The following is a 21,438-nucleotide window of genomic DNA, read 5'->3' on the forward strand; positions in this document are numbered from 1 at the left end:
ATTCTTCATGCATATGCCTATCACCACCTAATGTACTTAATTTTTAAAGGATATATATTATTAATATTATTATATTATGATCATTCTATGTGAAGATCAATCTTTATCAGATCTTTGGTCCAATCCCAATGTTCACACTCACTGACTTTGATGCTCCCACTAAATTCTGAGGGCTCAAGGTTGTCCCACTGAGGAAACTTCTGGTGACTTACTCTTGTTCCCTTTCCATAAGTGTCCTGATATATGGTTTATAGGGATGCAACGATTCACGCAACTCCCGATACGATTCGATTCACGATACTGGGTTCACGATACGATTCTCTCACGATTTATTTTGCAAAATGGGACTGCAGACAAATATTCCTTTATTTTTTTGAAGAAAAAAAACTAGAAAATACTGTATTATTTTCCTTTTATTTTTCATTGTCAAAAGAATCCCTTGAAAAACTCTTCAAAACAATGCAATTTAACTAAGAATAAATCTTGAATGAAATAAATAAAGGAATAATACAAATGAAGAAGAAGCCTATTAATTTAAATTCTGCTTCTATAGTAAACAATGCAAAACTAATTTTCTTTTTAAAAGTGCAACTGAAAATATATTTTGTGCCTTAAGAATTGGACTTTAAAAAAAAAAAAAAAAACAGTCTGCACTGTATTTACATCAGATATTTGTTTGGACCAGCAGAGGGCGCTGGTAACCCAGTGGTCGGTTGGCATGCAGTTATCCTTGCAGTGAAGAAGAGATGCTATGCTAGCAGACAGAGCTAATAGAAAAACGTGACTTTTACTGATATTCACGTAATATTACAGATATTCTTTCAGTGCTAAAGGGGCAAAGAATCATTTATGAACATGTTTAAGAGTAGAAGGCGGCCAGAAAGAAAGTAGTAGCAGATTCCGCCCGCCGACTACACTTTTAGACGAGAAGGATATATAGCACCCTCTGCTGTTTAAAAAAAGTACTGCGATTCAATTTTCAGCGCATCGATGTGAACCGTGGTACCTATGAATCGATTTTTAACTGCCTTACGATTAATCGTTACATCCCTAATGGTTTATATCACTTTTTGTGTCTTTGTCTCTCCTACGTGATACAGAGATTATATTAACTGTTTACGTAAAGATGTGTCTCAGTATTTAGTGTTTTAAAAGAAACCAAGAAAAATGTGTAAATGTGTGCATGTATGCTTAAAATACTGTAATTGTAGATTTGTAATTATAAATACATTTTGGATAGTTAAAGTTTTTGTATTAGCCTTACATGCTAATGTGACAGTGACCTGTGAAAGTGGCCTTGCTTTTAAATTTCTTTTGTGTGTGTATGTATATTAGTTTGGGAAATTTAGCATCCTACTGAACTTTTAACAAAACCAATAATGTGATGGTAAATTAGTCCAATAGTATCAGTAGTAACTGGTTCTGTCAGTGAATCAGTGAAGGCTCAGGGTTTAAGGAGTGAGTGGACATTGTAATTGAGCCAGTGTGATGTAGATCAGATCCATCCTGTCTTCTGTTGATGTCTTCTCTTAGTGACATGTTGATGATGTCATGGTCTGTAGTTGTTCCTCTGACTTGCACCTGTCTCTTAGGGTCCATCAGGTCCAGTAGTGGCTCCCTGAACCCTCCTCAGATGCCTCCAGTCCAGCAGCAGATCCTGAAGCCTCAGATCCAGTTCCCGGTCCAGAGCAGCACAGCATTAGAGGACTCAGGAGAAGCTCCACCTCCTCTCGTTCTAACCTCATCCTCCATCCATTTGTCGGTCCCTGCGATCAAAGCTGAAGACGAGGAGACGGCGTTGGATCGGTTGAACAGTCATGAGGACATTGTGGGTTTGAGTCCCAGGATGGTGATGTCTTCAGGGCCCTCTGAGGCTCAGAGGTGTGACCATGGAGATGACCATGGTTTCCTCCTCAAGCTGCCCCTCGGTGATGGCGTCCCCCGTCAGACAGACCAGAGGAGGAAGCCCTATGCCTGCGAGCGCTGCAGTAAGTCCTTCTGTCAGTCAGCTGACCTGAGACGCCATATGCGCACGCACACCGGAGAGCGTCCTCACCCGTGCACCTTCTGCTCCAAGAGCTTCAGTCAGAGAGGAAACCTGCGGCGCCACCTCCGAATCCACACAGGCGAGCGTCCGTACGGCTGCCCTCAGTGTGGACGGACGTTCAGCGACGGAGACACCATGAAGAAACACAAACGCACACACTTGCATCAGCGTCCACACGGCTGTCCTCAGTGCGGACGCACGTTCAGTTGCTCCAGTGGACTAAGGACACACCTGAGGAGAACTAGGTGCTGTGGGACGGATGACCCGGGTCCTCAGAGAGTGAAGCTACGGCCTGTCAAAGGCCTCTGACCTTATGTAGAAGATAGGAGCAGAGTGTGATTATTGTGGCTTTAGTTTGGATCACGAGGGTCCACTTCAAACATCTGAAACAGGAATTAACGTTCAGATGGTGAATGAATGATTATTAGGATCAATCACTGCTTGTCTTTATTCTGTAAATATATTATTAATATCCATCAAAGATAAACTAGTGGTTTAAAATGCACTGATTTATTTAATGATGCATCACTGGTCCTTGAGGGCTGCAGTCCTGCACGTTTTATTCTGTTCACTCATTAGAGCTGACTGAGCTAGATTACATTAGATTAGATCTAAAACTGTTACTAATGTGTATAAGAAGTCTTTAGATCAACTTTTTGCCTCAAACACAAAATCTCCCTTTATAATGTGGGCGTGGCCATTTTGTAGCTTTCAGCCAATCAGGGTTTACATATAATGTCATCATCATGTCAGACTAACTCTTGCTTTGTTTTTCCTCAAACAGAGAAAGTTTGACATTTTACGGCTTTTCTATGAAATAATTAACCATATGTAAAATATATTTTATTGATAACATATCTCCTAATATCTGCTTTAGTGGATTTTTTTTATTTCCTACATTACAGAATAATGTATATATAGTATAATAAATATATTATAATAAACTGAACTTACTATACACTGCAAGTCTGAAGTATCGATCATTTTTTAATGATTATTTACATGGACACAAAGTCAAATCATTGCACTATTGTACATTATTGTGCTTTACACACATTTACTGTAAATTGATACTAATTTTGTGTTTGTTATATTATTTTCCCACAGACACAGTTTAGTTTATTTTCAGTGCAGTAAACATGATACTTTGATAAATGTTCACATTTATTTATTTCCAATCAAACAAAGACAGTGTGTACTTTCAACATCTCTAGAATAATTAGGAGAAATGTGAGTTTGAAAGAGCTGAAGCAGGTGGTGGTCCCCAGACCCCAGCAGGTGGTGGTCCCCAGACCCCAGCAGGTGGTGGTCCCCAGACCCCAGCAGCTTCATTCATTGGACGAACCTCCACATGTGACGCTTCTTTAACTGGACCTTCAATCCTGAAGCTGGTTGTGGGCGTCCCACAGACCTGATGTTTCTTTTCTGTTGTTACGACCCACAATAAAATTATGAGTAGAACATATTCAAAGGACACGGGAGACCAGCGGAGGATCAGACAAAGTGTTCATTTAAATAGTTTGAACTTATTGATCCTTCCTGAAAACACACCTTCACAACTAAAAAGGTTCCCCAACCCACCCAGTGTCGGCATCATGGGGGGCATTCGCGGGCAGTGCACCCCCACACACACATTCTTCACGGCCACTACAGAGGAGCTTTTTATTAATCAAAGATATCTGATTGGCTATCAACTGACTGTCCATTCACTGACAGCGTACAGGAGTCTGCTCTATAGATATAATATACTGTGGTCTAATTGTTTAACGTTTGTGCTATTGAACGTCCCCTAGAGTTGTTGTAATGTGTATATGTCTATGGCCTGCTCTGTTGATTCGCGTGCCGTCACTCACATTGCTGCATCACGACAAAGCGAGAGTGCTAAATTGAGATGGAGAGCAGGAAACCTGATAATATGACGTCTGAAATCATCAAAATGTCCATATTTTGTGTAGTTTATGGATAATCGTTCTAACTGAGAAAAGGAAAATAGATTTTATAGAGAACCAAAGATTGTTGTTCACAAGGGTGAGAAATGTAAAAAGCTCACAGAACAACGCCGTAAAAAGTGGATTTTAAACCTACGTCTGTGGTCAGGAGGAGCAGAGTCTGCTGATGCTGTAGCGACCACTTCATAAAGTATGTTAGCGAGCTAACTTTGTTTTTGTGGCTGTGTTTATATAGCATTAGGAATCCGTGTACCCTTCGTTCTTTGGTTATTCCGTTTTAAAATCAAATCAAATTAACAAACAGTGTGGTTGTTTTGTTTTTCTGATTTAAAACCAAAAGAGAAAAAAGAAAAACCAGATAAACAGCATTTTTTTTTTTTTAAGTTCTGTTTTTGCGATATTTATGGAGAAATTAGAGCGAGAACTGAAGTCCACTGCACCTCGTTTCCCAGGTCCTGGACCAGGTCTCCTCACACAATAGAATTGTTTAGGATTTATTTGAGCAGTTTTCTGGTCCTGCTCATGTTTTCATTCAGTCTGTGGATGTTTTAGTAAAAAGCTGCTCACGCTGTAGTTTTGTTTTGCGGTGTTACGGTCCAAATAGTATCTAAATAAACTGGTGACTGGCTATTAACTGTGAGGAACAACAGATGTTAGAACTTCTACCATTTGATACTTTTACTACAAAAAAACACCTTCTTTTTAGGGTAGTAAAAAAAATATTTTGCACGTTATAAATACTGCCAACAGCAGCCGTCAACACACACAGAATTGGATCATAAGAAATGAGGGGCACCAGTAGATTCATTACACCGATTTACTACACCACATATGTGCATGTTTTTACGTAACATTTATACAAGAGGTGCGGTGGGCGAGGGGTGCGCCAGAAGTGCTGCAACTGCCAGAGCAGCTTTAGCCCGGTCAAAAGCTAGGACCCACTTAGGGGTCCAATCCTCCAAGTCCCTGGCTGCCTCCATTTTCAGGGCCCCATAGAGTGGTTGTAGGAGGTGGGCCGCATTGGGCAGGAAACGATTGTAAAAATTCATCAATCCCACAAACTCCTGCAGGGACTTAACCAAAACCGGATGGGGAAAATCTGCCACAGCCTGCACTTTGGACGGCAAAGGAACCGCGCCCTGAGACGAAATATGATGGCCCAAAAATTGATCACCGGTACTTAGTCAGGTTAGCAATCAGGCCATGTTCGTCGAGGTGCTGAAAAACCAGCTTTAGGTGCGACAGATGATCCTCCACCGACGGGCTGGCCACCAGGATATCGTCTAAATAGACAAACATAAACCTAAGGTCGCGCAACACTGAGTCCATCAACCTCTGAAAGGTTTGCGCTGCCCCCTTGAGGCCGAAAGGCATGCGCAAAAACTCAAAGAGGCCAAACAGAGTAATCACCGCGGTGTTAGGAACATCCTCTGCACGCACAGGAACCTGATGATAACCGCGCACCAGGTCGACCTTCGAAAAAACCATTGCGCCCGCCAGTGCGCAATGGATAGCGGTCATGTGCGGTGATGTTATTTAAGCGACGAAAATAACCGCACGGACGCCATGACCTATCAGCTTTGGGCACCATGTGAAGCGGAGAAGCCCATGGGCTGTTGGAGCGCCGGACGATCCCCAGACGCTCCATAGTGGAAAACTCCTCTTTTGCCATCGCGAATTTCATGGCATCGAGGCGATGTGCGTGTGCAAAAACCAGCGGGCCCGTGGTGGGTATAAAATGTTCCACACCATGCTTCGTAATCGCAGTATAAAAAGCGGGACAATGATGGAAAACCCGCCAATAAATGCTGATAAACACCACCGGATGCAGAGAAATTAGCATGTGTTAACGGCCCAAATCCCCCAGTTAGCAACATCTACTAAAACCCTAACCCTATCCCATTTGCACACACAAAATCTGCACCTACAGTATGATGGGAACTGTAATGGAAGTAATAACAAAATCCCATTTAAAACTGCGCCCATGAAAAAAAACAGTCTGATGCCATTCGTCTGAATAGAGGATCCGTTCGTTGCACTCAGCAACAGCCCGCTGCTCCGTGATGACAGGTCCGACTTTGCTGGGGGAAGAGGGCTCTTCTGTAAACCGGAGTTTACCAAGAACCATTTCCCAGAACAGGAATCCTCCATGAACAGCAGCTCCTCTTGCTCGCCAACACCCACAGCTGCTACTGAGTAGTGGCTTTGGCATTTCCCTGCACTTCAAAAGCGCACTGAGGCTTGCAGCACCGTGCCTTAGAGCCAAAACACAGGGAGCCTCTGCGCTGTCTCCGGGCGGACACTCCAGCCACCACCGTCGAGCTCTCAGCCACATTCTTCTGCTGCAGGTGTTACGACGCCACACCAACCACGGAGAAACGTCTGATAGCCAGCAGGACCCGATCGGCCTCTACAGCCAACCCTCGATAATCGCTAGCTGCCAAACTTGGGGAGTTGGCTAAGGCGGCGCACACTGGAGGTGGAAGCTGACGGAGGATAATGTGCGGGAAAAGGAAGCCTCCATCATCCGATCCCAGTAACGACATCATGCCGTCCATCAAGTCAACCACCAAGCCAATCCCGGCAGGGAAAGCAACTGATCTGCAGACAGGCTGAATCTCCGGAGCAGCAGCTGCTTGAGCGCCGAGTATTTCCCACGGTGCGGCGGGTCACGCAGCAACTGCATGACGCGCCGTGTGGACTGATGATCCAGAGCCGCGACAACCAAGAAGTACCTTGAGTCGTCCGCCGTGATTCCTCGCAGGTGGAACAGCGCTTTGACATGCTGGAACCACGCAGCCGGGTCGCTCTGCCAGAACTTTGGAAGCTTCACAGACGCGGTGAAACCGGCCGGCTGTGATAGTTGGGGCGACATGGCTGACGAAGAGACACTGCCTTCTCCTGCTTCGAACATGTTTGCCACGGGGTCACCAATGAAGGAAGGAATGACTCAGGTGGAGGTTAGGACAGCTTTTAATCAGTTCAGCAGCATCACCTTCACGAATATAAAATTCAAAGGAGAAATACTCAAGCAAGGAAATAAACTCAAGGGAACGAAGGTGTACATCAATGAAAACCTGACGAAACAAAATGCAAGCATTGCATGGAAAGCACGCCAAATAAAAAAAGAAGGAAAGATTGTGAAGACGTGGTCAAAAAACTGCAGGATTTACATCCTGGAAGAAGAGGACGGAAAACCAGTTCTCATCAAAACGATGAACAATTTGGGAAAATACGAAGGATCCACCTAAACAACAACACTACTGATGGTAATCATGGATATGGACCCAGATCTATATAAACACTGGAAACAAAACTCAGACTGTGATTATTTTACGGAGACCGAATTAAATGTGGAAACCAAGAGTAAAAAAGGTCTGTCATTTATTCATTTCAATTGCTAGGTGGTGGGGTGATTAAGGATTACATTAAATTTAAATTCAAAGTGTTTATTGTCATATGTGCAGTTAGAAACACGATTTTTTTTATATACAATGAAATTACTACCTTGCTTATGAACTAAGATATAATAATGTGTTTATACAAGTTAAATCTAACAGTGGAAAATACAACACTGCTGGATTACCCTTGATGTAGAGACAAAACAAGGTGACATTATGGATGAAAAGGGAAAAACCTTCCAAACACCTTCGAAAGAGGAACTGTTCTTGAACTGGAGGAATGCTAACAACGTCTGGCAGGGAACAAGGCCAACATGAACAAAGATAGAGAGGAGGAGGACAACACAGATGAGAATACACAAAAAAGGACTGTTCAACAACTCAAGAATGTTTTGACCAGAGAGACATGTAAACCCATGTAAATTTGCGATGGTAAAACAGGGGACGGGACCCGGATAAGCAAACCGCTTCTCTCGTCTCCTTTTTCGGCATGTACAAAAAAAAAAAAAAAATGCAAAAAAAAAAAGTGAATGTAACCATGTCGGAAATAAACTGAATAAATAAAAATAAATAAATAAATAAAATCACACAAATAATGATACAAAGCGCGCCAACACATTATATAGGGCGTAAAACCACACCTCCTACGCATCAACCCCTTGGGTGAGAGAACAGTCTCCAAGTGCTCACCACAGTATCAGCAATGCTATATTACAAAGACCTAAACAGCATGGAGGACTTGGTTTACAAAATTTTCAGTTCTATTATTGATCTGCGAATATTAAAATGATGTCCTGTTGGATGGCAAATGACGAAACGATGGCTGTACCTGCCTGGCTAACTCTAGAGAAAGACTCCTGTAATAGCTTTGTTATGTTCGTCTCTACTATTCCTCGAGCCTATAATTAATTATACTTCAAACCCAGTTGTTATTCATTCTTTAAAGATATGGAAACAGTTTAGACAACATTTTGGGATCTGTCAATTATCATTACTTGCTCCTATTGCGAAAAACCATGCTTTCACCCCACCCTTGACAGATGCTTTGTTTGGTGCCTGGTCTAGACAGGGGATCTGTTCATTTAAAGATATGTTTATGAATGGCCTGTTCTCATCATTTTAACAGATTGTCTTCAAATTTGGAATCCCAAGGTCTCTTTTTTTCTTCGATATTTACAGTTGGTTTGCTATATTTAAGGTGACACTAAATATCAAAGTAAACAGAAGTTGTTTTTTCTGCAGAAAGAGTTTCAGGTTATTGAAGTTCTGACTCTTTATTGGTTTGAGGTTTTCTAAATATTGACTCAATATTAAGCACAAAGACTGCCTTAAAGAGCCAGCTGTTCCTTCAGACGGAGGTGGAACAGCTGGATCTCTGGTGCAGTCAGAACCATCTGGAACTGAACCTGTTCAAGACTGTGGAGATGACAGTGGACTTCAGAAGAAACCCCCCCCCCACTCTCCCCCCTTACCATTTTGAATAGAAAAGTGTCTACCATGGACTCCTTCAGGTTCCTGGGATCCACAATCTCACAGGACCTGAAGTGGACCTCCCACATAGACACAACCAGGAAAAAGGCACAGCAGAGGAAGTACTTCCTGCATCAGCTGAGGAAGTTCAACCTGCCCCAGGAGCTGCTGATAATGTTCTACACCTCCATCATTCAGTCTGTTCTGTGCACCTCCATCACTGTCTGGTTTAGATCTACAACCAAACTAGACAGACACAGACTACAAAGGATAATCAGGACTGTAGAAAAGATCATTGGTGTTGATCTGCCCTCCATCCAAGACTTATACCTGTCCAGGGTCAGGAAACGGGCAGGTAGCATCACTGCAGACCCCTCCCACCCTGCACACAATCTGTTTAAACTCCTCCCCTCTGGCAGACGCTACAGATCACTGTACGCCACTGTTCCCCCAGGCTGTCACTGTGATCAACACTAAACAGTCATAGAGAGTCAGACCTGTTTCTGTGAAATAACCTGGAACTAACATAACAACCCTGGATCAACCTGTCACTGAGAATGTTCATGTACATAATATTTAATTTAATTTAAATGTTCTCCTGCACTACTCATCAATGCACTACTGCACTATTATCTTATTATTATATTTTATTATTCTTTTTTATTTTTATACTATTATTATTATTATTATCATTATCATTATTATCTTGTTATTTTATTTGGTTTTGCACATTCTAGTCTAACTACTGTTTATATTTATTATTATTTTTTCTAGTTGATTGTTATTATTTAATGTTTACACTATTAGAGAGAGCATAGTTCAAGTCAAATTCCTTGTGTGTATAACATACATTCTTGGTCAATAAAGTTGATTCTGATTCTGATTCTAAAGCTGCAGTATGTATGTTTGTTTTAACTTAATAAGATCATATTCTAATTCAAAGTTTCTCAGAGGACTATAGAGTGTTCATATTGGCTGCTCAACACAAGTCGCTGTACATTACGTTTTGTAGGTAGTGAAGGTTCAGTAATGGACCATCCAGCAGGAAAAGTTTCCCGTGTGGCGTTTATGAGCAGTGGTTCCACCACAAAGAGACCATGAGAAAAAATGAGGTGGTCGTCAATGTTTAAAGACCCAAACACATGCTGAACTGACCCACAGTGGGACCCCGCCCCGCTTTCTGGTGATCTAGATCTATATATAGATAGAATTCTGGAACAATAAAACTATATATATATAAATATAGATAGATATCACACTGGCACAATACAACTACATATATATATGTATATTATACTGGTATGACTAACTCTTAGTGAGGGATGTTATTAACACACAGCGAGCACACACATGCTTCATATTTTAATACTTGATTTAAACTTTACATTTCAGCCTTTATTGTGAAAGGATTTGTAGAGGAAGCCTCCAACACTCATTATTAGTTGAACATCCACTGACTCAGTGGTAACAAAATGAAACACTTGACTTCATCTGAACCTTCGTCTAAAACTCCACCAAATGTCCTCTGTCCAGGAGGAGGTGTGGCCAGGTGAGCTCTCCCCTCAGGGGGAGCAGCTGTCAGAGCTCCGCCCACTACAGGGGCCTCGTTCTGTGTCCGGGATGATCCGTCCGTGAAGTCCTGAGTCCAAACACAGAAGAGTCACTTTAAACCTTTTCTGTTTGATTCTACGTGTTATTTATTCAGCAGCTTTACCTCAGCTTTACTCCTTGACTTTCTTCTCACTGTTCTGGAACTTCTCCACAATCTTCCGTTCGTGGCCTCCAGGGTTTGGTCTGTTGGTGTTGTCACTGGCTTCCTTCTTAGTCCGTCCTTTACGGGCCGAGCCCTCTGCACACACATTAGAGTGTTTAATGTTTAACGTGTTTAATGATTAATTAATAATGTTTTTTACATGTTTAACGTGTTGCATTTGAATTTGAATTTTATTTCGGCAGTCAACAAACAAAAAGAAGTACAGAACAAACAACACTCAATTGTCCAATGATTAATGTTTAATGTTTATTAATTGCACTAGAAACAATCAGCTCAGACTCACCCGTGTATTTGTCCGTGAGGTTGTAATATTCATATTCATCATAATAATCGTCTTCGAAGCTGCTGGGCTTCATGTTCTTCACGTCCACATGACTCATGTTGGATTCTTGTCTGGAAAATAAAGTGAAGACTGTGGTTTGAGTTGGTTTTATTCTGTTGCTCCTCCTCTTGTTGCATCAGACAGAACAGTTTGGGAGGGGTTGTTACTGTCTACGTGCCTTTGAGCCTTCACAGGTTCATCTCCTATAAACACAAACAAACCAATAGATGCAGAGGAAAAATGGAAAGAAGTCAAACTAAATTATTCTGGGAGAAAAGAGAAGAAAACATAAAGGGACCCTAAAATGTTCAGATGATGATTTTTCATTCAGGAAAATAAATAAAAAATTGAAAATTGATTTTATGACTGAAAATTACAATTGAAATTAGAGGTAGTTTCCTCCCAAAACAAAAAATGAAAATCAAGTTTTTTTGAATCGTGTGACCAAAGTTGAGCTTGATCACCTGATCCTAACGTTTAAATCTTTTTGAAGTCTTTAGTCGCGTATGTGTGTGTGTGTGTGTGTGTGTGTGTGTGTGTGTGTGTGTGTGTGTGTGTGTGTGTGTGTGTGTGTGTGTGTGTGTGTGTGTGTGTGTGGACTCTGACTCCTCGTGTCCTACTTTTCTTTATCTCACCTGTTTTCTATGTCAGGTCATCAGCAGCTGCACATTTCACAAAGCTTTCACTCACTTTATATTAAACCTGTTTATTTTCACGTCTCTGATGAACTGACTTTTATATTCATGTGCAACTACGTGATTCTCTGATTTTAACAAATTGCTTTAACATTTTTATACAGTTTTTAATTTTTTAAATTCTTACTTGTCTGTATTTTCTTAACTTTAGAATATTTATTATCTTAACACTTTAACATTAATTTAATTTTGAAATGATGACTGTTATGTGTTATTATAAGCCATTTATTAACTGCACTTAAACGAAAAGGCACAATCTTGAAATATGGTTTTAACAAATACATACACAAAAAATACAATCAAAATAAATATGAATGACTTTCACTTAAGTTAAATACTAGTGAATAACAAAACAACCCATTGCTGATCACATTTAAAAGTAAAATAAATTAACATAAATAAAAAGCGCAAACATGGAAAAAGGGGTAAAACCAGGAAACTCAGAAGCTTTAGTGATCGACAAGCCTACAACATGAAAAATGTGAAAGCTATTAGTTATTTCATAATAGATATTCCATTTTAGTCAGTGTACTGTATTTACATCAGATATTTTTTCGACCAGCAGAGGGCGCTGATAACCCAGTGGTCAGTTGGCATGCAGCTATTCTAGCAGTGAAGAAGAGAAGCTATGCTAACAGCCAGAGTTAATAGAAAAACCTGACTTTTACAGATATTCACGTAATATTACAGATGTTATTTTGGTGCTAAAAGGGTAAGGAATCATTTATGAACATGTTTAAGAGTAGAAGGCAATTTCAGTTTGGATGCGCACAATGCACAGCAGTACCAGTAACATGCAAGTGGCCAGGGGGCCCTAAGCAGCTGCTTAGTCTGCGGATAGGCTGTGTAGGGTTAATATGTAGGATTAACGTGTAAGGTTAGGGTTAACACACTGAAGAGGTTAGTACTATAAATAAAGTTGAGAATTGCCAATGCAGGACTCGACCATGCCACAGAGAACACCAAAGGAAGAGATCAAAGAACAAAGGGATAAAGAAGATCAAAGAGCACAAACTGAGTGTGAGGTGGCCTAAAGCTGCAGATATATAGAAGAGAGTGAAACAGTTACGGGACACAAGCTCAGGCTTGACAACCCTGTAGCTGGCCACCTTTGATGAGGGTGTCTAGTGTTAAAAAGGCCCAAACACCCCCCTGTTTCAAAGGAACACGACTGATGATGCATCCCATAATTTACAACCTTCCATATCTGAGACACAGCTCTCACTCTCACATGGTAAATCTCATGTTGACGGTTTAACATCACATCCATCCATAGAGAATATTTAGTAGCAGTTGAACATAAGTTAATTATATTTTAATGTAGAGAGAATTTCTTTAAATGTCTCCTTGTTGTAAACAACACAAACAAATTGATTGAAATTGTGCAGATGATTAATCTGCCTAATGTATTATTTAGTAACCCTGAAAAACCCTAACCCTTATTGAAGTTACACAACAATCATACAACGTTTAAAAAGGAGTGTTTCATGAGTGATTTGAAAGTAGGAGAGTTGATATATATGCGTATATTATATTATTACATATTATTATTATTATTTATTATTATAGGGTTATATATATATATATATATATATATATATATATATATATATATATATATATATATATATATATCCAGTGGATGACAGTAAAGCCCACATTAATGCGCGCTACCAGAAGAAGAAGAAGAAGAAGAAGAAGAAGAAGAAGAAGAAGAAGAAGAAGAAGAAGAAGAAGAAGAAGAAGAAGAAGAAGAAGAAGAAGAAGAAGAAGAAGAAGAAGAAGAAGAAGAAGAAGAAGAAGAAGAAGAAGAAGAAGAAGTAGTAGTAGTACCGCACTTTGAGGAAGGGGGCGGCAGTGCACAAACACCACAGAAGAAGAGCAGAGACATATGCTATCGAGCCTCAAGCATCGGAATCAGAAAACTAACCCAGAGATAAACAAACTAACAGGTAAACACGTTATCAGATTAACAAACGAACATGTTAACAAAACAACATTAAACACAGTTCACACTGTTCTTTGGTGGTTTAGCTTCTTAGATCACTGTGTGTTAGCAGTTAGCAGCCCTGTGGCTAACGTTAGCAGCTGCGAGTGATCTAAGAATGAAGCTGTGAGTTTATGATTAACTTGTGTTTATCTATTAATTAATCAACTGTTATAATCACCGCATGTGTTCATACCTTAAACTAGAGGCTTTGTTCACAGACACCGGGGTTACGGTTTGATTGGTGACCGTATTACTTAATGACCCACTTGCGCTAGCGTCTGAGGTTGCCGTGGTAACCGCAAATATCGGTTCAGTAAGCAAAGCTGTTGTGAGACACAGACACTTGTGTCCTTTCTGTGTGGTTCTCCAATACCTGTCAGGTTAGGTGTAGGTTGTTCACAGCAGTGAGTGATGAGTCATGTCATAGGTTCTCATCCCTTCACCTCATTAGAATAAACCAAATATCCTTTATTTATATGTTAGGTTTTAATGTGTATACATTATTTCATTATGTAACATATAATAATATAATCTACATATGTTATATAATCTATATATAATGTGTGTGTTAAAGGTTGAAAGATGTCGGCTGACACAAAGATTGCAGAACTACTGACGGAGCTTCATCAGCTCATCAAACAAACTCAGGTGTGTGTGTGTGTGTGTGTGTGTGTGTGTGTGTGTGTGTGTGGGGGGGGGGTAGCTGTGTGTGTAGTTGTTCTCATTGTAGTTCTAAAGGTTAATGTTTATTCCAGGAGGAACGATCTCGGAGTGAACATAATCTGCTCAACATCCAAAAAACTCATGAGAGAATGCAGACGGAGAACAAGAGTGAGTGTGTTGCGTATTTATTGCGTGTCACTGGGATTGTGTAACGTGTGTAGCATGTTTATTGTATTTAACATGTGAGTATTGTGTGTAACATCTATCTATAAAAGAAATAAAGGTCTATGTGCATGCGTGTGTGTGTGGAGTGAATATCTCCCCGACGCAGTATGAGTTCAACCAGAAACTTAGTCAACGGGTTCCAGATATCACAAGTGTGTGTATCTTTTATTTTGGGGTAATTTGGTGTAGCAAAACGCTCAAAACGTTAATTTTAAGATTACGGCCCTCTCGGTAATGAGTGCGATATTGAGCGCGCTACTTCTGGTTCCGGGTTCATGACGTCACTGTGTCGCAGTTTGTTTGGGTTAAAAAAAAAAGTCAATATTAATAATGCTAAAAGTTATTTAAGTTATTATTTCATGGGTATTTAAAATTATCCCTGTGATCCCAAACTTCCTTTAAGTCGCGGGTCACGGAGTCCACTTCCTCTAAAAAAAAAAAAAAAAAAAGAGTCCACTTCCTCCTCCGTCTCCATCTCTGTGCCTGTCATGCTATCGTTAGCGTCTCAAACACGGAGCTCTCTGAATAGATCATATGAAACCAAACAACTGTCCGTGTAGTTGTTCACTAACGCACTGTTTCACTGGAGTCGGTTTTTAACTCAACCCGTTCAATACTCCATCTAACCCTAAAAAATGACAACAGAAACGCACAAAACTACACCAAAAATATAAAATGATTCCAGAATCACGTCAATGCAACAAAAAATAATGATTCAAAAAATGCACAAACACACAACAGAAAGATACAAAAACACACATAATGACTCCAAAAAACATGCATTACAGAAAAATACACTAAACAAAAAAATGTAAAAATAATTAAAAAAACAAACAAACACATTTATCATATTCATGTCTCATAGAATTAAACCAGATAAATCACACACACTATTTTATTTTACACCCACACATAACCCTTTATAACACTACAGTATGTACACCTCTATGTACATACAACCTTATAAAACACACTCATTTGGTCATAATTGACAACTCTACTTAAGCTCCTCCCACTATATGAATACATACTTCTGACGGGCACTGTACTAGTGTGTAACGTGTGTGTGTGTTATTCTACAGCGTCTCCATATTATCGAACCAAACTCAGAGGACTCTACACCACGGCTAAAGCAGACGCTGAGGCTGAGTGCAGGTGATCTGATCGCTATTGATTAATAATAATTATCTGATCACTATTGATGATTAATAATAATGACCTAATCAGTATTGATGACTAATAAATGATCTGATCAGTATTGATGATTTATAATAATGACCTGATCAGTATTGATTAGTTATAATAGTAATACACTTTTTGTATAGCGCTTTTACAGTGCTCAAAGACCCAATAATGACCTGATCAGTATTGATTAGTTATAATAATGACTTGATCAGTATTGATTAGTAATATTATTGATTTCCTCCCCAGTATTCTACGTCACGCTTTGGATAAAATTGCAGAGATCAAGTCTTTGTTGGAGGAACGAAGGATCGGTTTGTGTTCTATACAACGCTTGATGGTTCTGATCCATTTCATTGATCATATGTTTGTTGTTCAGCTGCTAAAATGGCGGGAGTTTTCAGTGACAGCGACCCCCCCAGGAAGACCATGAGGAGGGGCGTCCTGATGACCCTCCTCCAGCAGTCGGCCATGACCCTCCCCCTGTGGATCGGGAAGCCTGGAGAGAGGTGTGTTTAGTCCCCTCCCCCTCTGTGTGGGCCCACACCCTTCTACAGTGACTAGGTGGTTAAACAGGGTGAAGCCTAACAGTGTGTGTGTGTGTGGGGGGGGTCACTGTGTGGGGCCATGCCCTCCACCAGTGACTACATGGTTAAACAAGGCGGAGCCTAATAGTGTGTGTGTGTGGCCAGCCCCCCCCCTCTGTGTGGGGCCACGCCCTCCTCCAGTGACTACGTGGTTAAACAAGGTGATAAAGTAGCAGCTCGTGTAAAGGCTGTGGATGGAGACGAGCAGTGGATTCTGGCTGAAGTGGTGAGCTACAACCCAGCCACAAACAAGTGAGTCAACAACACATCCTCACAACAACAACAACACACAAACACACACATAAGCTTCTATAAAATTAATTTTATTTTTCCAAATTCTGTTTTCTACAGACATTTTTTAAAAATCTTTTTTTTTTTTTTATAAACATTTATCAAGTTTTTCTGAAAATATGAGTTTTTAACTCCTGAGGAAACAAAAGGAAAAAAGAAGAAAAAAAATTAAACCAAAATGTATTATTTCTAACTAGTGCAGTTAGGAACTATATACAGGTGTTGGTCATATAATTAGAATATCATGAAAAAGTTGATTTATTTCAGTAATTCCATTCAAAAAGTGAAACTTAACCCTAACCCTATTACACGCAGACTGATATATTTCAAGTGTTTATTTATTTTAATGTTAATAATTATAACTGACAACTAATGAAAAACCTAAATTAAGTATCTCAGAAAATTAGAATATTATAGAGAGGTTTAATATTGAAGACATCTGGTGTTCTACAAAGACCTTTAGATGTTCTCCAGTCTAGTTCTGTAGGTCTACACAATCATGGAGAAAACTGCTGACCTGACAGTTTTCCAAAAGACGACCATTGACACATTGAACAAGGAGGACCAGACACAAAGGTCATGGCTAAAGAGGCTGGATGTTCACAGAGTCCAAACACATTCATAGAGAGGTGAAGGGAAGGAAAAGATGTGGTAGAAAAAAGTCTACAAACAATAGTGATAGCCACGCCCCCTGGAGAGGATTGTGAAACTAAACCCATTCAAACATGTGGAGGAGATTCACAAAGAGTGACTGTAGCTGGAGTCAGAGCTTGAAGAACCACCACGTACAGACGTATGTAAGACATGGTTTCAGCTGTAGCATTCCTGGTGTCAAGACACTGAACTAGAGACAGCGTCAGAAGCGTCTCATCTGGGCTAAAGACAAAAAGGACTGGACTGCTGCTGAGTGGTCCAAAGTGATGTTCTCTGATCAAAGGACATTTAGCATGTTCTTTGGAACAATAAATATATCTCGGACTTGTTGTGCCCCTACTCATCAGGGCGATGTCTTCGGTCTTCAGGTCAGGGTCTCCTAAAGACCCCAAAAACTAAATTTAAAACCAGAGGAGACCTGGTGTTCCAGGCTGTAGCTCCCAGACTCTGGAATAACCTGTACCAGTCTCTCAGGGAGCTCAACTGTGTGGACACTTTTAAAAAAACTGCTGAAGACTACACTTTACAGAAAAACTTTTAGTTACTGGATTTTAATTTTTATTCGTCCTTTAATGTTGCTGTTCTTGTGATTTTTATGCACTCTTGTTTTATTATTCTATTGTGTTGCACTTGTACTTTTACCACAACTCTGTACAGCACTTTGTGATTTTATCTGCAAAAAGTGCTTCATAAATAAACTACTTACTTACTTACAAGGTCCCAGAGTCTGGAGGAAGAGAGCAGAGGAACAGAATCCACGTTGCTTGAGGTGGAGTGTAAAGTTTCCACAGTCAGTGATGGTTTGAGGTGCCATGTCATGTGCTGGTGTTGGTCCACTGTGGTTCCTTAGGTCCAAGGTCAACGTAGACGTCTACCAGGAAGTTTTAGAGCACTTCATGCTTCCTGCTGCTGACCAACTTTATGGAGATGCACATTTCATTTTCCTTCAGGACCTAACACCTGCACACAGTGCTAAAGCTACCAGTACCTGGTTTAAGGACCATGGTATCCCTGTTCTTGATTGGTCATCAAACTAACCTGACCTTCACCTCATAGAACATCTATGAGGTATTGTGAAGAGGAAGATATGAGACACCAGACCCAACAATGCAGAAGAGCTGAAGGTCACTATCAGAACAACCTGGGCTCTCATAACACCTGATCAGTACCACAGACTGATCCACTCCATGCCACGCCCATTACTGCAGTAATTCAGACAAAACCAACTAAGTATTGAATAGATGATCATACTTTTCATCTTCATACTTTTCATCTTCATACTTTTCATCTTCATACTTTTCAGTTGGTCAACATTTCTATAAATTTGTTTTTGTATCAGTCTTAGTAATATTCTGATTTTCTGAGATAATGAATTTGGGATTTTCAGTAGTTTTCAGTTATAATCAACATTAAAATAAGTCACTCTGTGTGTAATGAATTAATATAATATACAAGTTTCAGTTTTTGACTAGAATTACTGAAATAAATCAACTTTTTTATGATATTCTAATTATATGACCAGCATCTGTACATACAATATATATATATAAAAAAAAAATCTCTTCCTCACCCTCCGTGGGCGGCCTCTCTCTTTTCTCCTCCAAGCTCAGGTCCTCTACCAGAGGCCTGAGATCTTGAGGGTTCTTCAGTATCTTTGCTGTTCCTAGAACTGCACTTTTCTGGACTGAGATGTCTGATGTATTTCCTGGGATCTGCTGGAGCCACTCCTCCAGTTTGGGGGTCACTGCCCCGAGTGCCCCAATGACCACGGGCACCACTGATGTCTTCACCCTCCAGGTTTTCTCCAACTCTTCTCTGAGCCCCTGGTATTTCTCTAGTTTCTCGTGTTCCTTTTTCCTGATGTTGCAGTCACTCGGTGTTGCTATGACAACCACAACGGCTTTCCTCTGCTCTTTGTCCACCACCACAATGTCTGGTTGGTTCTCCATTACCATTCTGTCCGTCTGTATCTGGAAGTCCCACAGGATCTTGGCTCGGTCATTCTCTACCACCTTTGGAGGTGTTTCCCACTTTGACCTTGGGGTTTCCAGCCCATACTCTGCACAGATGTTCCTGTACACTATACCAGTCACTTGGTTATGGAGCTCCATGTAAGCTTTCCCTGCCAGCATCTTACACCCTGCAGTTATGTGCTGGATTGTCTCATTGGCCTCTTTGCACAGTCTACACCTGGGGTCTTGTCTGGTGTGGTAGATCTGGGCCTCTATCGCTCTGGTGCTCAAGGCCTGCTCCTGTGCAGCCATGATGAGTGTCTCTGTGCTGTCCTTTAGTCCAGCTCTGTCTAGACATTGGTACCATTTCCTGATATCCACCACTTCAGTTATGTTTGGGTGGTACATCCCATGTAGGGGCTTGTCCTCCCATGATGGAACCTCCAGCACCTCATCTTCTGTTCCCCATTGTCTGAGACATTCACTGAGCACGTCATCTGTTGGAGCCTTGTCCTTGATGTACTTATGGATCTTAGATGTTTCATCCTGGATAGTGTCTCTCACACTCACTAGTCCTCGGCCTCCTTCCTTACGGCTAGCGTACAGTCTCAGGGTGCTGGGTTTGATAAGCGTCTGGTTGCTCTTACAAGCTTGGAGGAAAAAAGAGACCGCCCGCAGAGGGTGAGGAAGAGGTTTTTTTTATATATATAAAACTCTAACCCAAATCACGGTTCGGTTCATTTTTGGTACAGTATGGAACAAAATGCAAAACATAAATTTGCTTGTTTATTTAAAACTTTACTAAACCAACAATGTATTTAACATTATACAGAATATGAAAATAAAGTAAAAAAGTACAATACTTGTAAAGTGCTGCCTGGTAGTAATATTCTCAAACAAAAAATACATTAAATATTATAGAAATAAGCTCACAGCTTTTAACAGATCTGAATTACTAGGCAGAGGCTGCTTAAATGCTGAAGTCAGCTGTGTTTACACTGAGGACATTTTCTTCACAGTGATATTCACACTCGGGTGGTGACATTTCAAGTGATTTAGCATGTTCGTCGTGTTCCTGGAAACATACCCGATCTCAGCTGAACAATGTCAGCACACTGCCCTCCACTGGTCTTTCTCCGTTGCAGTATTTCCTCTGGAAGCCGAAGTGTTCCTAAGCAGGAGACTTTAGCGACAGGGGAGGGTCCTCCAGCTCTGGTTTCTTGCTAGCATTAGCCATGACGTACACGGGCTGCACATGTAGCTGCAGGCAGAAGTAAACACGCGCAACTTCCGTTTCGTTCCGGGAACTCACCCGTACACAACCCTGTACCCGAACTGAACGTCATGTACTAAAACGGCTTAATACAAATACATGTAGGGTTAGGGTTACTATATATATATATATATATATATATATATATATATATATATATATAGTAAGGATCAAAACCTTCATCCTTTGATTCAAACCAAACATGTTCTTTGTTCAGGTATGAAGTGGACGACATCGATGAAGAAGGAAAAGAGTAAGTGTTTCTACATTCTAGATTCCATTGACATCACAGAGCACTGTGTGTGTGTGTGTGTGTGTGTGTGTGTGTGTGTGTGTGTGTGTGTGTGTGTGTGTGTGTGTGTGTGTGTGTGTGTGTGTGTGTGTGTGTGTGTGTGTGTGTGTGTGTGTGTGTGTGTGTGTGTGTGTGTGTGTGTGTGTGTGTGTGTGTGTGTGTGTGTGTAGGAGACACACTCTGAGCAGAAGGCGGATCATTCCTCTTCCTCAGTGGAAATCAAACCCAGAAACGGATCCTGAGGCTTTGTTCAGTAAAGACCAGCTGGTGTTGGCTCTATACCCTCAGACCACGTGCTTCTACAGGGCTCTGATCCATGCCCCACCCCACAGGGTTAGCCCCGCCCCTCACTGCTTCACTGTGTCTGTAGTGAAGTGTTGTGTATCTGTGTTGTGTATCTAAGGGTGTACTCACACTGTCAACCAGGTCCGTTCCTAACCAGCTCTATACATGTGTGAAACCATGGGGGGGGGCCATTATCTGGCCTTCGTAGGTGTGAACTGTACCGCGGGGGGGTAACGGTCCGATGGTCCTGCTGGAAGGACCACGCATGCTCACACACAACTCGACCCGCGCGCAAAATGTGATGACATTGGCACCGCGCGACTCTTTACGGCACATAAACATCCACATTCTGTAATGATAGCGGTGTCAGAAGTGCTCGTTAGCCA

The 21,438-nt window shown here is 40.9% G+C and overlaps 3 protein-coding genes across 3 annotated transcripts in view; 2 read left to right on the plus strand and 1 right to left on the minus strand.

Moving 5' to 3' along the window:
- The window catches only part of LOC114469059 (zinc finger protein 41 homolog), a 4,200-nt gene extending 1,416 nt beyond the window's left edge, over positions 1 to 2,784 (plus strand). Inside the window, exon 2 of the mRNA XM_028456307.1 lies at positions 1,593 to 2,784. Within this exon, the coding sequence (XP_028312108.1) occupies positions 1,593 to 2,356 (764 nt within the window). The 3' untranslated portion in view covers positions 2,357 to 2,784. The remainder of the gene's footprint in view (positions 1 to 1,592) is intronic.
- Positions 2,785 to 10,216: 7,432 nt separating this feature from the next.
- On the minus strand, positions 10,217 to 11,084 carry nupr1b (nuclear protein 1b). Its single transcript, XM_028455709.1, has 3 exons — positions 10,925 to 11,084; positions 10,582 to 10,716; positions 10,217 to 10,506 (listed from the first exon to the last, which is right to left on the minus strand). The coding sequence occupies exons 1-2, from the start codon at positions 11,019 to 11,021 to the stop codon at positions 10,589 to 10,591; spliced, it is 225 nt and encodes a 74-aa protein (XP_028311510.1). The 5' UTR covers positions 11,022 to 11,084; the 3' UTR covers positions 10,217 to 10,506; positions 10,582 to 10,588.
- Positions 11,085 to 13,448: 2,364 nt separating this feature from the next.
- Positions 13,449 to 21,432, plus strand: sgf29 (SAGA complex associated factor 29). The gene is made up of 9 exons (XM_028455173.1): positions 13,449 to 13,610; positions 14,223 to 14,296; positions 14,404 to 14,479; positions 15,619 to 15,691; positions 15,968 to 16,032; positions 16,098 to 16,227; positions 16,411 to 16,557; positions 20,693 to 20,728; positions 20,938 to 21,432. The coding sequence occupies exons 2-9, from the start codon at positions 14,231 to 14,233 to the stop codon at positions 21,167 to 21,169; spliced, it is 825 nt and encodes a 274-aa protein (XP_028310974.1). The 5' UTR covers positions 13,449 to 13,610; positions 14,223 to 14,230; the 3' UTR covers positions 21,170 to 21,432.
- The last annotated feature ends 6 nt before the right edge of the window (positions 21,433 to 21,438 follow it).

Source organism: Gouania willdenowi, chromosome 8, assembly GCF_900634775.1.
Source record: "Gouania willdenowi chromosome 8, fGouWil2.1, whole genome shotgun sequence".
NCBI classification, from domain to species: Eukaryota; Metazoa; Chordata; class Actinopteri; order Blenniiformes; family Gobiesocidae; genus Gouania; species Gouania willdenowi.

What these genes read in the sequence shown, in the direction of transcription:
- nupr1b (XM_028455709.1), bottom strand. Translation starts at nt 11,021, where the DNA reads ATGAGTCATGTGGACGTGAAGAACATGAAGCCCAGCAGCTTCGAAGAC. An exon ending in CCTCACGGACAAATACACGG is followed by an intron (nt 10,717 to 10,924) that starts GTGAGTCTGAGC and finishes ATGTGTGTGCAG; the next exon opens with AGGGCTCGGCCCGTAAAGGA.
- sgf29 (XM_028455173.1), top strand. Translation starts at nt 14,231, where the DNA reads ATGTCGGCTGACACAAAGATTGCAGAACTACTGACGGAGCTTCATCAG. An exon ending in ATCGGGAAGCCTGGAGAGAG is followed by an intron (nt 16,228 to 16,410) that starts GTGTGTTTAGTC and finishes GTGTGTGGCCAG; the next exon opens with CCCCCCCCCTCTGTGTGGGG. An exon ending in TACAACCCAGCCACAAACAA is followed by an intron (nt 16,558 to 20,692) that starts GTGAGTCAACAA and finishes TTCTTTGTTCAG; the next exon opens with GTATGAAGTGGACGACATCG.